Source organism: Orbicella franksi, chromosome 9 (genome assembly GCF_964199315.1).
Source record: "Orbicella franksi chromosome 9, jaOrbFran1.1, whole genome shotgun sequence".
Lineage (NCBI taxonomy): Eukaryota > Metazoa > Cnidaria > Anthozoa > Scleractinia > Merulinidae > Orbicella > Orbicella franksi.
The window spans coordinates 3674229-3691217 of record NC_138153.1 but is presented as its reverse complement, the minus strand read 5'-3'; the positions used below and the strand labels follow the sequence as shown (position 1 = coordinate 3691217).

Below are 16989 nucleotides of genomic sequence, written 5' to 3'. Positions count from 1 at the left end.
TGGCTCTCTTAGCTGCTTGCTTTCAAGCCCATACCTTCTTACTTTACTGGTTTTGTAGGCTTCATATTGATACATGTAGTTTCTGCTTATTATGTGCACTACAGGCTCAGGCACTGTACTGGAAGAAACAAGCCAACAAGAATCTCAGATTTGGAGCTGATTTCAGTGCTAGGCAGTACTACAACTTGGCACTGCAGTGTGCCCCTGAACAAGTTGTGGAGATCAAGAGGGAATGCTTTGATGCATTGGCTGACATCTGCTTTGAAAATGAAGAGTTTACTGAGTGTATTGAACATGGAGAGAAAGGATACCATGTTAAGCCTGTGAAGAATGAGGTGGGGTGTCTGCATTTCTCATGATGGTTTTTAATTTGCTCACATTTTGCTTTTTACTTTAGACAAGCACAGTGCATGTATGCCCAAAGAAAATTATCACTGACCACAGCAGTAACTCTACTTACAGTTGAACCCCTATTAAGTGGCCATCCTTGGGGAAATGGGAGGTGGTCGGTTAATAGGGGTTGGCTGATAATAGGGGTTTGTGTAATTCGAATATGTTTTAGTTTGTGTTAATTGCTTAGTGAACATAGGATCACTTTAAGACAATCATAAATGTGTATTTAAATGTTTTTATCAGTTGACTAATTTTATTTTGGACTTTCATGTCACTGTCTTTTCCAAACGAAAGCCAAACTACCTTTGTTAAATTTTTGGTGGCTGCTTAAAAGGGATAAGGACAATAGAGACCTTGCTCATCAGGATGACCAAAAGGTGGCCACAGCCACTTAGTAAGGTTGTGGGGACAATAGGGGTTTTATTTGCAGTATTTTATTGACAACCATTTTGGGACTTTGATAACTGGCATGCTTAATAAGGGGTGGCCACTTTATAGAGGTTCAACTGTAATTTGCTTTTTAGGAAGCTGTTCAAAAATGGAGGGAAAGAGGAAACCAGTTGTTCAAAGACAAATATTATGACCTGGTTGTTAAGTATTACTCTTTGGCCATGAACTATGTACCCCAGACGACGGAGAGTGTTGACAAAATGAGTGCAGTGTTGCGGAGTAATCGATGTGCTGCATACCTGAATCTGGAGATGTATGACGAGGCTTTGGAAGATGCCAAGAGATGTGTTCAGATAGAACCAGAATGGTCTAAGGTACTGCAGCACCTTTGTGTTTGGTGCATTGTTCTGAATAAAACAAAGCATTTGCATGCTACCAAATTAATAATCAAAGGCAGATGATCACAATATTCTCAATAGTGTTGAGGCCCAAGCAAATTAATGATCCAGACTTTGTGTAGTTATCAAGCAGCTAAATAATTCATTAGCCCTTGGATTACACAAGTTAAATGTTAGTTGTCAAATTTAACATGATTTGAACAGGCTGTCTAGGGTTGCATCACATAGATTTGAGCAAAGAGTAATGTGCATCAAGAACAAATAATGAACAGTGGTTCTTACAGCAAACAAATTTTCAGAAGAGCGTGAGTTGGCCAGACAACAGATCAACTGTGATTTAGAAGGTAATGTTGCAGTATTGTTTTTACATAGTAAGTGAAGTTCATCTGATTTTCATCATGTTGTAGGGGTACTATCGTCTTGGTTCTTGTTTAAACTTCCTTGGTCAAAATTCAGAGGCAATGAATCATTTCTGTGATGGACTGAAGAGGGCTGAGACAGATGATGACAAGTTTGCTCTTGCATCACACATTATTTCTACAGCCATGGATCTCAAAGGTACATATTGGTTTTTATTTTTCATGTATGTACTGTATGGTCTGACTGAATCTGTAAGGCAGGTAAAGTTAGGTACATGGCCTATCAGTGGCCTATCAGGCTGGAGCTTATCCCGGTTTCTGTAGCATGAAGTGACTAGGAGTATTTCTACTCCCCCCTGGTTGGGATGTAAGACTACGCAGGGTTATCACCAACATTAAGTTTGCTGGTAACCATTTAAACACCTGGGTGGAGAGAGGCACTGTGGAAGTTAAGTGTCTTGCCCAAGAACACAATGCAGTGTCCCCATCCAGGGATCAAACCTGGACTACTCGATCTGGAGACAAGTGTACTAACCATGAGGCCACCACACCTCCCACCTTTTACTTAATCTACAGGGGTTGGTAAAGGTGTTGCTACAATGATGGGACATTGTATATCCCAATGGGGAAAACAGTTGGCCAAGAAAACATTCACTTGCATGTGCAATTCTTAATTGGATGAGTACATCCCTTATGAGGATTTGACAAACGTACTTTGCAGCTTTTATTTGATTAGAATTAAAAGTGTCCCTTAGAAAAACATTTTCTGTCCCTTTGGGTATCTTCATAATATCAGCAGGAAACTTAACTCTTGAAGCAGTTTAGGGTTTTCATCACCATGATTCCTTTAGATGCCCAGTGGTAAATAGTCCCATGCCTGGTGATGGGGACTAACTCAATAATTTCTCACTGTTTGGTAGATGGAACTCTTGGAATAACCTGCCGTGTTCCCAGAGCCACAGTTCAAAAGTTGATCAAAGATGTGTGCTCCAAAAAGGAATGGGACAAGCTTCACTTGCTATTCCTTGGAGGTGACAGTCAAAGGTCATATGCCAAGGGTCGTGGAGGTGTAGCAACAGGATGCAATGCTGTAATTGTTCCGGTAAATGAAGTACTGGAGTCATCCGTTGAAGACCAGGACAAATTGATAGCTGTGTTGCTGGATCATGGTGCTCTTGCTAATGGGCCGCACGGGTGTAAGAAGCCACCACTGTCTGTTGCTATGGAGATGGAAAACTACAATATTGCTTACACCCTTTTAAAGCATGGTGCTGATCCTTCAGTGGTTGGTTGTCATAGAGGAACAGGATCACACCACCGTGAGGTAATTATTAACCTTGGTGTAAATGAGTGTACAGTGTATAACATTCATGGTGTTGAAGCACTGGAATGATCTTTAGGAAGTACTGTACATACTTGCGCCAACATTCACTACATGATCTGTAAGAACCGGGTCCCTCTTTGGGCTCTGTATTTGTTCACATGACACGACCACAAAATACCATACTGGTACAAGTCCACGGCATGAGCTCGCCTTGGTTGCTGTAATGAAACATTCATTCTGATATTAAATCGCAACGCAATCGTATAAACAAAGAACAACCACTCATTTTGGTGTGACATCAGTTTCGTGGGAGACAAGAATGGTGGTGCAGTTGTTATCATCCAGTCCATTATACCCTCCTTTAACCAGACATGTGATGAACACAAGATGTACCTTCGTTTAAATGCAATACTACTAAATCAAGTAGTCATCCCATTATGGTACGGTGCAAGTTTTCTCATGTAAACACCCCCTAACATATTTTCTGCAAACATAACACCAAGCTAAAATTAGGGCCATAATGTTCATCGTCCCTGTGTATCATCAGATTGAGTGTGAACTTTGTTCTTCATTGATTAATTAATGTTTACATTGTGTTGGTGCTGGAGCTATTGCACTTTTTCAAGGTCCTGTTCAGTCTAATGACGTTTGCATGACACAAGCAGCATGAACTACAAAAGCTGCATTCAATGATGTTGTACCTTCTAAATCAGCCCAAACAGCTCTCTGAGCTCAAGAAGCTTGGGAGAAAATTGCTGTAATGCTTTTCAAATTTGGACCGCAAGAAATCATTTTTCTGATTTACAGGTAGTTATTGGTGCAGCCCTATCATTTATGTAGTAAATCAAACAGTATTTTTATGTCAAGTTCCCTTTTCCACAGAATCAAGGTCATTTCTGGAAAGAAGAAGGAGTCAAGGCACTGGGTACCAAGGACTACAATCGAGCTATCAAATTGTTGAGCATAGCTCTGCAGTTCCCAAACAATTCAGCAGAATTGAGTTACCTTGTGAACAACTCTCTGGCAACTGCTTACTTTGAGACCAAACAGTATGTCAAGGCTGTTGAGAAAGGCAGAGAGTGTTTCAAGTTCAAACCAACAAAATCACAGGTGCCATTGCTTTCTGAAATGTTGTATATCTACAAAACCATCGACTTGGTATACTTGTAGAGTACTAGCAGGGAACTGTATAAGCACCTGTGAATGGTACAAATTGGCATCTAGTGCTGAGTTCTGGATGGGGCATGCAGCTATGTAGCTATTCTTGAGAGTTTTAAAGATAGTCACTTACATAAGAAGCAATCTTAAAGTTTTATTACTGTACTTGACCTTTTCATTAGCACTCCAAGTTAACTTATGAAAATTTTGCTGAAAACTGAGAAAAACCATGATGATGCATGAATGAGTAGAGTACCTCTCCTGTTTCTGTTTATTGGAAAAGTTGCCTTGCGTTGTGTTTCTTTTTGTCTCTCTCTTTTACCATAGCTAACTACCAGTCAGCGCACAAAATATATCATTTAGTATTACATGTACTATGATCTTTTGTATGTGTCTTTATGGTAATTTACAGTATCTTTCTCACTTTCAACTTTTTCTACTAGATTGAAGCCAGTAAGTGGAAAGAGCGTGGTAAAAGACTGTTTGGCGAGAAGGAATTCTCCATTCTTGTGGAGTATTATACTCTATCTATGCAGTATGTTCCGACTAACGACAAGGAATTCTTGGCAACTCTGCTGTGCAATCGTGCTCTTGCGCATTACAACATTGGCGATTATCAACAAGGGCTCTTAGATGCCAAGAGCAGCACAAGATTCCGACCAGAGTGGTATAAGGTCAGTTAAACTCTTTTCTTTCAGTGGAACAAGAATGACTTAATTCAAGTTCAAGATATTTAGGATAAAAATACAGTGACCCAAATCCAAGGCAAGCGACTTTTGGTTCAAGTTATCAGAAGGTTTCAGTTAATTGGTGTTGCACTCTGTCTTGATTTCTCTCTGCTGTTATTTGGATGTTATGTACATTACTATTGGTAGAGAGTGACTGTACTGAGAGTCACTGTATGTCTTTAAATGATCGCCTGTTATACGTGTAGGTCATTTAGTCTGCAGAAGAGGCAGTTGTGCAGAGCAGAACAGAGCAGAGCAGACGTGACAAAGCTCCCAGTGAGATACATGACGGGGAAGCAGAAGAGATGGGCTACAAAGTTATTTGGTCACTTCTCTCTTGCCACTCCGAGCTTTGCCCTGCTTAACTACATTTTCTGTAGACACAATTGAGTGTACACAAAGTAAATAGATTTAGATGAGTTTTGCCATGTAATGAATCTTCTGACTTGTGTTCGACAACACAGGGGTATGTGCGGCAAGCATACTGCCATGCTTGTTTGGATCAGAACAGAGATGCCGTCAGAGCCTTTGCTGAAGCATTAACAAGAGCTGAAAGTGACGAAGACAAGTCTGTTATACTTTGTCAGATTGTATCTCTGGCCCTAAATCTTCCAGGTAATACAGGGTTCTTCGTAGGCATCGTCTAGTTTTCCTGAGCGTGCTGGCTATTCGTGAGATTTTTGACGAGAATTTTTGTTTTTCTGAGTTTGTTGTTTCCTGCTAACTTTTAGTTGACTGGTTCTCAATACATATGTCTGTGCACGTTACAGAACTAATGTGCTTTTTGTTATTTTCGTTGAAGATGGAACCTCCAGTGTCACTTGTAGTGTCCCAAACCCCATTCTGGAAAACCTGGTCAAACAGCTGGTAGAGAAGAAAACCTGGGACAAGTTACACGTCCTGTACTTAGGGGGTGGTGGACCACAGCGATTCTCACCAGGGGAGGGTGGCTTAGCTACTGGTATCGATGCCTCTGGAATTCCTATCGAGCTCGTTTTAGATGCTGGTGACAAGTACCGAGTCCCCCTCATTGGGGCTCTGTTGGAGAATGGTGCCTCCTCCGATGGCCTTGGGAAGAGAGAGAAGAGTCCAATAGAGCAAGCTATGGAGAATGAAGATTACAACATGGTGGTCACTCTACTGCAGTACAATGCTAATTCAGCGTGTATTGTGACCAAGGTTGGTGATTCCCTCCTGCATGAAGCTCTAAAGCAAACGTTTGCAACAGGTAGGTTTGCTGCCTCTCCGTTGTCTTTATTTTGCAGGCGTATTATGTGATCTGTGACAACAGATACGGGAAGCGTTCGTACAATTTAGAAAAAATTCATGTTGGAAGATGTCTGCGTGCTTGGAAAAAAGTTTGGAAAGCGTGAATAGTAACTGAGGGATTTCATTCTTGCTATCATCTTGAGTCATCCTCAATTATCGTCATCTATTGACAACTGTTATCAAACCATTATGGATGGGTGTCATGCAATCTGGGCTAACGAAAGTCGAAAATGGCATTGGTCAGAGAAAATGGTCCGGGAAAAGGGGAGAATGAATATAAGAAAAAAAAAAGTGATAGTGCTTGCTCAGTGTTAGTCAGGTTTGTATCGTTTTTTGATTATCCTTTGTAGGGAACAATGGATTTCTTCAAGCCTTGGTTGACTCTGAGGTCTTTGACCCTGACGTAGTGGACGCTAGTGGAAATACACTCTTCCACTTGGTGGCTTTTGGCAAGTGTTCTAGACGGAAGTGTGACGTCGTAAGGGTTCTGGCAGAGGCAGGAGCTAACCCAACACTAAAGAACACTGACGGCAAGGTCCCGGTTGACTACCTCACTAAGAAGGACCCTCGAGCAAAGCTCATCAGGGCAGCTATCAACTCGTACAAGAGTGGTAAGAAGTCCAGTGGTGGAAAGAGGAAGAGAAAAGTGCCGAAGACACCGACGAAGTCAATGCCACAACAAGCAGTTTTAGGTCAAGAAGAGGCGGAGGCAGATTGGTGTAAACTTGCAGATGATGCAGCTCAAGATGACGAGCATCGAATGTTAGACGTGCGCAATAAAGACAAGAAACCGTTCCCTGCAGTTCCACCGGTGAAGAAAGATCCTTTGGACGATCTGCGTGCGGGCATTAGGGATATGATTGAATGCCTTTGTCTTGATAATTTGCTTGGTGGTGAAGAGAGGAACGTTACTGTAGGTACGTCAGAGGTGAAAGTCGCTGGAGATGATATCAAGGGACCGCAGAATGAAAAGGAAGAGACTGCCCCATATCTTGTGCCAGATATCGAGAGAATTCAAGATGACGATGATGATGACGAGACAACTGAAGAAGAGCTTGAACTAGATCTGGAGTCTCCTTTTGAAGACTTACCTTGGGAAGTGGACTGCACTGACCAGTTCTGGAAGGCTCTGCAGAACACAAATGTCAGTGATGCCTTAAAGCGACGCATTATCGCCAGGATTCGCATGCTAGCAGAAGGTCGCTGGACAAGAAAGCTCTGCAGGAGACTCGATGGCTCATCTAAGAAACGCAACATCATGCTGTTTGAAGCTAAATTGACAAGGGCTTCTAGGATTATTTGGGAACTGACGGTGGCATTCTCAGCCAAATGTAGTAACGATCCCGAGATAAGAATTCAAGAGGAGACATCTGCTGGGCGAGTGTATTCGGAGATTATTCGTGTTTGGGACGTAGCGGCTGACCGAGATACCCTCATGGCGAAAGTTGAAAGCATTGTGAAATCCCACGATAGAGGATTGAACTGTATTGTAAGGAAGGAGCTGTCTAGTTTTAGGAAAGGCAGAGAAAAAGTGAAAAACATCAGTGGTGAACGCCTTCCGAACTTCTTTGTTGAAGTGTCAGAAAAGGTGGAAGATTTCCCGCAGGATAAAACAGCAAAGGTTGCTAAGTCATCTGATAAAGGAAACAACTCGCAGTATTTCTTTCCTCCTGCAAGTCCAAATGATATGGAATTCCACATTCTCAAATTCTACTCCTTTTCCTCGGCCTTAATCAACTCTGTTCTTCACAGCAATTATGCAACCAAAGTGGACTTTCCCTTCAGAGTGACTGAACTTGAGCATGCTATTATCAACCTACGTCCAAACCAACCATGCCCAATAATTCTTCTTGGTCGAAGTGGAACTGGTAAAACAACCTGCTGTTTGTATAGACTGTGGAATGAGTTCCAGTCTTACTGGGAAAAGGCCGCCACTGCAGGCCCGCATATCCCTAAACTAGTGCAATATTTACCCAAGTCTGAAGCGTGTGGAGTTTTAACCGATTGTGAGCAACCCCAAGAAGTTTTAAGTGAGTTGGACAGTGCTAGAGGTATGGAAGACTTTGTAGCACCAAGAGAGTCTCCAACTGAGGAATTTGTGAGAGCCAAGGATGCACGGCGCAAGGATTACGAAGAAGGCGATGACACGGTAGAACCGTCCGAGTTTGAGGAGCAAGATGCCATGCAGTATGAACATCTGCATCAAGTCTTCATCACAAAGAATCCGGTACTGTGCAGTGAAGTCCAGAAGAACTTTTCTGAGCTCAGCCATGCCTGTCCCGCCGCACGAGAGCACGTGGAAAATGAGGAGACACCATTGCATAACAGGATTCAAGACATAGACGATGCAGCATGGCCGCTGTTTATTAACTCTCGCGACTGGTTGTTGTTGTTAGATGCATCCCTCCCTGGTAGCGAGTTCTTCCCTCGTACTGAGAACGGCAGTCTGATGAGACACATTTATGGCTGGGGAGAGGAGGAGACGCACCTGGTAGCAATTGACGAAGATTCAGATATGGAGGATGAGGAACAAGATGAAGCTGCTACTGCTACTGAAGACACAGATGATCTTGTGCATGGTCGACATGACCCTAAGAGCTTTGATCCCAGACGCGAGGTCACTTACGTGGTGTTTGTATCAGAACTGTGGCCTCGGATGACCAAGAAAGTAAAGGTCCAGTATCACCCGACTCTGGTTTGGACTGAAATCCGTTCTTTCATCAAAGGATCCATCGAGGCTCTGCACACAGAACAAGGTTTCTTGAGTTTGGAGGAGTACTCAGATCTTGGGCGCAAACGAGCTCCAAATTTCTCCGCTGATCGGGAACTAGTGTACGCTCTCTTTGTGGTGTATCAGAACACCAAATGTTCGTTGCGGATGTTCGACGAAGCTGATGTCGTCCACAATGTTTACACTCGCCTGCAGAAGGTGCAGGTTCCAGACTGGTCTGTCCATCGCTTCTACGTTGATGAAACTCAGGATTTTACTCAAGCTGAGCTGTCTTTGTTGATACGCTGCAGTCGTGATCCTAACGGACTTTTCTTCACTGGTGACACGGCGCAAAGCATCATGAGAGGAATCGCTTTTCGTTTCAATGATCTGAAATCCCTGTTCTTTTACTCGCAACAGTCCTACCAAGCCCTAGGTCTCCAGTCAGGAGTGAGAGTTCCAAACAGACTTTACCAGTTAACTCACAACTACCGCTCACACGCGGGCATTTTGCGGCTCGCCTCCAGCGTTGTTGACCTCTTACTCCACTACTTTCCAGAGTCGTTTGATCGCCTCGAAAAGGATCAAGGCTTATTTGAGGGACCCAAACCTGTGCTCCTAGAATCGTGTAGCTTCGGCGATCTGGCGATGATTCTCCGAGGAAACCGTCGGCAGTCCTCGAGGATTGAGTTCGGAGCACATCAAGTGATACTCGTGGCGTCGGAAGAAGCTCGTGCTCAGATGCCAGATGAGCTGAAACAGGGACTGATTCTAACTATTTACGAGTCCAAGGGTTTGGAGTTTGACGATGTTCTTGTTTACAACTTCTTTAAAGATTCTCAGGTGAGTTGCCATCAGTTTTAAGTGCGGAAACTTACACTTAAGCGGCCTGTTACCACTTATACTTTGAATTGTCACGCAACGTTCCTTTCACAGGTTCTTTACACGTGACGATAGCGACACGTTATTTGGGTAGTCATGCAACACGTGACGACCCAAATGACGTTGCGAAGTTGATAACACTAGGGACGTTAAGATACGCTACGGCGAGCTACTACTACGGCCACTACTTTGGCAATGAGGGACTAGGCTGACAACGCTGTTTTCTCTGCAAAACTCAAACGGATTAAGATTTCGTTGTATGGTAATGGCGTGTATGGCCTCTACGTGTCTTTACAAAAATTGGCTTTCAAGGGGACCAGGAACTTTATTCTATACCTTCATACTATATAGGTTTGATTAATGATGAGGATTTCCTTCTCCTGTATCCGTCTTACATCTCCCAGAACTTAGATTCGCCTCTCAGCTGCTTTTAGAACCGCCTGTAATTCCAACCACAGAGCAAAATAACAGTGATAGAAAGCTCGATTTCAGCACGGGCAGGGTGTTCGTACAACGTGATAAGCCCGTAAATACAAAACTTTTGATTCGAATAAAATACATTTTGAACAGCAATAAACAATTGTAGCTCAGCTTAGTACATATACGAAGCTTTCTTATCTGCGGCTGTTCGGCCCGGTAGAAATATGACTATCGCTCACGGTAGATGTTTAAATCGTTCAAATTTTCTTCACAAATGACAAAGAAGCGGTTATCTTCGAATGAATTTTTATGATTGAGTACTTTATCTTCGAACTAGGCTGTTCAAACAGTGAAAAAGCGTTCAAATGAGAATTAAACAGCAGGCTTATACTCACGTAGTGAAGAATACCAAACCGTAGTATAACGCAAGGCTATGGCGGGAAAGCGGTACTGGAACGCGCGTCATGACGTCACCGGAAGTGATCTTCACAATTTGGCTAGCTGTACAATATTTTAAAGTCCCTAGTGTAGCGTTGGGTACGGCAAAAGGAAATGCCTTTAGTTCTCAATCGTTGTATGTGTGAAAGCTCTTGGCAATTTTCGTTTTACCCAGTTTAGTAGATTCACTGCCGCCTTCTACGCTGTAACTGCTGTAGTAAAGCTGGTCAGTTGGTTTAGGGTACTTGGTGGCATCCTGGCCATTCATCTAGGAAGCCACGAAAATGAATTTCTTCTAGGCTGGGAAAAAACATTTTGATTAGTAACAATTGAAGCCTAGATGAATGTTTGCTGCTTTTGACACAAGAAACATTCACTCATCTTGTCTTGGGTGTCCTCCTGTGTGAGTTTCCTAGTGAGTAAAAATTTACATTCGGGCTGCCATTGTGTGCACTTTTTAATCGTATTTTGAATGAGCGACGCGCTAAGTTAGTTAAGTTAGGTTCTTTTGTTGAATAATCGATTAGACAGCAACAAATCGTATGAAAAGAAAATCCTTCCCAAGTAAAGTTCATTTTCTGATTAAAACTCCTGCAGAATTATTATTATTAGTGTAGACTTGCATTAGATTCTAAGTGTTGGATTTCTCTCACTATGCAGGCTAAGAAAGAGTGGCGAGTTGTGACCACGTACATGAAGGAGGTGTCAGACGGAAAGGTCCCCAGCACATCAGGGCTCGTAGAGCTCGCTGAGGAGGACCTGGAAACAACATCGCGCCCCCTTGAATTCGACTCCGACAAACACAAGGTACTCAACTCCGAGTTCAAGTTCCTGTACACGGCCATTACTCGTGCCAGGGTCAACGTGTGGTTCTTTGATGAAGACGAGCAGGCACGGGCACCAGTGTTTGAGTACTTCCAAAGACTCAACCTCGTCCGCGTGTTACGCATGTCAGGGGAAGCCAGTGAGACGGATCAGCTGACCAGTATGTTCGTGGAGAAGTCGACAGAAGCGGAATGGGGTCAGCAGGGGCATTATTTTTACAACAAAGAGCTGTGGGAGGTGGCAGTGAAATGCTTCACTATGGCTGGTGATAATCTGATGGTGAAAAAGTGTCAAGCCCAGTTGCAAGCTGCTGAGGCCAGTAAGCTGAAGGGAAACCCTAAAGTGATGAGATCGCAGTTCCTGAGAGCTGCCGATCAGTTCCTACAGTGCGCCATGTTGGATGAAGGGGCCAAATGTCTGCACAATGCTCGAGAGAGGCTGCTGTTAGCCAAACTGAACAGGAAATTAGGAAAGGTGAGAGACTGAATAATTATGTGCCCGCACCCTCTAGAAGCTGAAATTTCACAATAATTTTGAACGCTGGGTAGGTCATACTGGGAGAAGAATGTTTTTAAGGTGTTGAATGCAGTGTATAAGTAAGATCTATTGCAGATTTCCCTTCGAACCTTTCCTCGCTTTTTCAAACACGAATTCACTTACGAGCGTCGCGCCATCACTCTCTTTACTCGCTTATCTAACGTTCATCTATATAATTAACCGGTTCTCTGCTGCAGTTCTATGTTACCACAGCGAGATTGAAAGTTAATTCAGTCTTATTCTAGTTTTGGCATGAGATTATGGAATTGTTTACATTCTGATTGGCGTAAACTTACGAAAAGCCTGTTCAATTAAAAGACAAATTCATAAATTGCTGCTCACAGTGCTTGGAATTGAGGATGATTATGTTGACGTCCATTCCCTAGTCTTGATATTGAATACTAACTAATTATTAACCGAGAGTGAGGTCTCTACGGGAAAATCTCAAACGGAGACATTGCCATATTGAGGCCTAGGTTTAAGATTTTCCGGTAAAGACCGACCGTTCGCGGTTAATAAGTTGTTTATTATATGGCTTTTTGCTTTGCTTTTGCAGGCTCGTAATCGGCCCGTGGGCATTATGGGAGAATAATGCCCTACAATTGGCCAATCAGAGCGCGCGTTATAACGGCTACAAACACAAGCCATATAGTAACTATAATTAGTATCACCCAACTAGTGGACTAATGCAAATCCTGCATTTTGATTGGCTACGCTACTAGGGGACTATTAGTAATAGTCATCGAGTAGCGAAATTGGCGCCATCGAGCATGACGCTTTCTTTCGTTTTATTCCCAAATAAATATTTCTTCAACCTGCATTTGCTAACTTTATTATTACCTTTTCTGTCCGACTAGTTGGGTGATACTAAAACAATTAGACCCTTCGCCCTCAAGGGCCACGGGTCAATAGCCCATTCGGCTTCGCCTCATGGGCTATTGACCCGTAGCCCTTGCGGGCTACGGGTCTAATTGTTAATTATTATATCTCATGACTGTGTTTATTATAACTTTCCCTTTTCCCAATTCATTATTCCTACTTCTTACTACTTTGAAATGTTTATCAGACTTCTTCCCTTATGGTGTGTAAAATACACATATTCCCTCTAACCCATCGTTCAGCTCACATGTTCAAAACCGTCAATCAACTCATAATTTAGTGTTTCTTGTTTCCAACAGTTTGAAGACGCGGCCAAGCAGTTGAGAAAAGAGCGCCAGTACTTGGAAGCCAGCGAGTGTTACGAGATGATCAATGATTATCACCAGGCGGTGGAGGTGCTGTGTCAAGGCAACCTGTACAAGGAGGCTATTGACACCTTACAACGCTACAAGAGTCTGGTTGGCACTGGAGCCAGCAAGGGAGGAGGAATCCGTTCACCTAAAGAGTCTCGGACTGTGGAGCGACTGTGCCACCAGCTGGCGGAGGAGCACTACAGGTGGGGCTATAGTAAATGTCACTCTATCAGTGCAAATGCTACAGTGAGTTAGAAAATGTGTGTTGATTGGTCAAGCCAACAAGTCGAGGTCATTTTGTTCTACATACCAGGAGCAAAACTCCACATAGCTTAGACGTATTTTTCCCGTCCTTGGCACCAGGTTCATAAATTTGGGTCGAGTTTTGATTGGTTTTGTTCAAAATTGTTCACTTCCTATGAAGCGCCAAATATGACTATTTCGATGTTGTGGTAGTGAAACTCGTTGGAAAATTGCATTGTGCAAGTTCCCATTAGTGTTCTTAATTTCTTAATTTCGCGTAGTGCGACTTTCATCTTGTGAAAGAAAATGTTGTCTAGGACGCCGTGGGCGTACTTTCACTCCAACTGGAGAAGGCCGCAGTTCGCGACTGAAACAGAGTGCGGTTTATCAATATTTTTTCCAAGCTTTGCGAACTTGTTCTGCATGGTTTTTCTGTATTTATTGTGGATAGTCAAAAACTGAACGTAAGAATTCATTCAATCACGACTTACGTACATTCCGTTTGTTACTTTGATTTCTTAGCTGCGGCCGTCTCGATGAAATGGTCTCAGTTCTCGAACGACTACCATCAGCTAGCGATCGAATTCTTTTTCTGGAGAATCACGGATGCGTTCAAGAAGCTTTGGAGGCTTTGATAGCGGAAGGCAGGTGCAACGATGCTGGAAATCTCTTGAGGAAGAATGGCAGATTTATTGAGGCCGCCAAGTTTGTGCAGAGTAAGAGCTTTGTGGCCGAGTGCTTTCTCTCTGCTGCTCGCTGCGTTCAACTGACGCAGGTTTCCGTTGAGGAACATCGCGAGTTAATCGAAGGCCCAGTGGAACGAGCTATGGAACTGTTTGAAGATTGCAATGACGAGAACGGTCAAGCACAATGCCTACTGGTTCTGGCGAGGTTAAACGATGATGAAGAAGACGCGGAAAGTGCTCGAGAACTGTTTCACTCTGCGAACAATATTTGTGGTGAAGTCGACGCGTGTCTAGCACTCTTTGCTATATTACAGAGGGATATCTCACGTGGTGAAGTCTGTGATTTCCCCACTGTATTTCTTAGAGGTCTGGATAGATTGTTCAACCTTATTATGGCACTGAACAAGCCTCAAAACAGCGTGGCTGAACTTCAGCGAGTCGAGATGTGCGAGTCGTATTTCGGTGTTTTCAAGGGAGATAAATCAGATGTTAGATGCGCGTTCGTCAAGAGTGGTGGTCTGTTCGTCTCGTGCCTACCTTACAGCCAAGCTGAAGTCAAAGTCGACAAGGTGGTTCTTAACGTGGAAACAGCCCGGTGGCGGATTTCCAGCTACCTGTGCGACTTGGCTTCTAAGTTAGCACAGAATATTTGCCGAAGCGTAGAATCGAATGCAAGTTGTCAACGCATCTGTCGAAGGCCTCTCGTGGGTTTAAGTTGCACCTTAGGACATTGTAAGCTTGATCATGTTCCGTTCACAGAGGAGGTGTTTCAAGAGCTCTTCGACGCCTTGTGTCATCAAATGCATGTAGCCGCCCTTGTGCAGTCGTTCGTTGACGCCATCGGTCGCTTTGATTCTCAAAGGCAGATTTCACAAACACTGCTAACTAATGATGTACGGGTGTTTCGAGCGTGTCGACAGCTTTACGATCTGCTCTTCCCCAAAATGGGCCAGCATGTTTCTTTTCTTTGCAAAGAGTACGTCCGCGTTCTTCGCAAGAACGGCGCGATCAGAGAACGGTTGTCGAGCTACGCGGAATTCTTATGGAAGAACACAAAGGACATTCACCGATGGCAGAACTCTGACAGATTTATGGAAGTTTCTCGGATCCTTCAACTGGCTGGGCACGCCGGCAAGGTTTCCTTGCTACTCACTGTGGAAGAAAAAGCCTTTGGAGCAAGAAATGGGTTTTGTGAGGGGATGCTCCCAGACAAGCAAGATGGAGGATTCCGCAGTTTATTCCGACTTTTGGAAGAAGGCAGGCGTGTACTTCACGTCTATGGCGATGTTATGAACTCTGCGTTCTTCTTTATTCGAAGATTCGTTAGTTTAATCGCATGGAGGTCTTCCATTCCCATGCCTTCTCTGGCTAACGTCAGCACCATCTTTGAACGCCAGATGATCGCCTGCCTGACGCTCTTTGCTCGTCTGATAAACGACCACGGGTACCCCGTGTGCCTTCCCGAGAGCTACCTTAACCTGATCGACTTCTGGGATGCACTATACGGCACAGATAGGTTCCCTAACTTGATGAGTATCATTGAAGCTAGCGCCTCCCGAGTGCCACCTTTCAAAGGGATCTGCCAAGTTCAGCGGCTACTGGAGTACATGGTCCAGCTCTTGTCGGGACAGGTGAGTCGCCGCTTCAATTTAATAAACAGTGCTTTCAGTCTCAATGCAATGGATCGCGTGCTGTCCGGTGAATCGGAAAGAATCTTAGTCCTGGCCATGACCATCTTGTGTAACTACGCCAGAGGAATTCCTACAGCGCCGTGCGGCCGCCTTATCGGGTGTCTACGCGGCGTAACCGTGCATGCGTTTCTGCCAGATCGAGTACGGAAGGCGTTGGAGGCGTTGCAGTACGTGGAGAGTGTGAATGACGTGGTAATCGCACTACAGACATTACTTTCTGAGAGGAATGAAAGTCTGTTTTCTGTTCGTTGGTGCGACCGACAGTTGTTGACTGCCGAGGTGAATGCGAAGGTGAGTGCGGATTCGTCTCCGCTGGTGTTCAACGCTGGATCGGCTTCCTCGCATCCTCAGGCAGCAGAGTTCGCAAGTGAGCCACCCGTGGATATCTACTCGCCATCGGAGTTTCAGATGCCAACTGGATACCTGGAGGAGCAGAAGAAGGAGCGGGCTCTAGAGAGAAAGCGTGAGGAGGCTGCTGTGAAAATCCAGCGCTGGTACCTTCAAATCAGGCGCGCGACATCCAAGTTCTCACCTCGAGCTGACGAAGTACAAGAGCAGCCTGCTTATTCAGCTGAAGCTCACTTTGCGCGTTTCAAGGTGGACAATTCGGCTTGTAGCGTATGTAGCGTGCACTTCAACGACGAGCGCGGCGAGAATTATGAATCGCACATTCGTTATCAAAGCGGTCACTGGCGGCAGCTGGAGGGGTTTAAAGCCTACAAGCAGCTTTATCTCAACAATATATGGCCGCTTTTCGTGGCGGAGAAGGAGCTTCGCGACGAATTGAACGCCTTGTCCGGGCAGGGAAGACTCGGTTCGCACGATTTTGGTCTTGATGTACAGCGGTTGGACCATGTAGGAGCACGCGTGGGAGATTGCATCCGGGATGTTGAGTCCCATTGCAGGTGGTTTGATACGGACCGTTTGACGCGTGAAGTCGAGGCTTTAGGAACAACTATCAAGGAAGTACAGACTATTGTGAAACAAGGTAAGCTACCAATATTAATTCTCCAAACTATCAACCATTCCTCTCTCCTAGTCGTAAGCTTGAGAATTCAGTGGTACATCAAGAAAGAACGAACTCGATGAATTTGTGGTTGAGGATTAATACTTTTAAAAGGTAATTTTCTGAAGTAGATTGTCGCTTTCGGAACTTTCGAATGGTGAAAAGTGTATGGTAATTTTCTTTGCGCCGAAGTCGTGCAAAGGAATGTCTTTCACCTCACAACGTTTTCTAAAATGGCTTAGAAGTTGCAGCTGAGATCGCCGAAGTGTCTTAAGAAAATACGAAGAAAGCGTGAACTTA

At 44.1% G+C, this 16989-nt stretch overlaps 1 protein-coding gene across 3 annotated transcripts in view; it reads left to right on the top strand.

The window, feature by feature from the left end:
* Positions 1–16989, top strand: part of LOC145496914 (TPR and ankyrin repeat-containing protein 1-like) — a 30938-nt gene that overhangs the window by 12569 nt on the left and 1380 nt on the right. For all 3 annotated transcript variants that reach the window (XM_081476680.1, XM_081476679.1, XM_081476681.1), the window contains 12 exons: positions 105–335; positions 918–1157; positions 1589–1739; positions 2461–2864; positions 3747–3974; positions 4466–4696; positions 5215–5365; positions 5553–5978; positions 6370–9572; positions 11130–11768; positions 13010–13266; positions 13829–16671. In XM_081476680.1, coding sequence (XP_081332806.1) covers positions 105–335; positions 918–1157; positions 1589–1739; positions 2461–2864; positions 3747–3974; positions 4466–4696; positions 5215–5365; positions 5553–5978; positions 6370–9572; positions 11130–11768; positions 13010–13266; positions 13829–16671 — 9004 coding nt within the window. The remainder of the gene's footprint in view (positions 1–104; positions 336–917; positions 1158–1588; positions 1740–2460; positions 2865–3746; positions 3975–4465; positions 4697–5214; positions 5366–5552; positions 5979–6369; positions 9573–11129; positions 11769–13009; positions 13267–13828; positions 16672–16989) is intronic.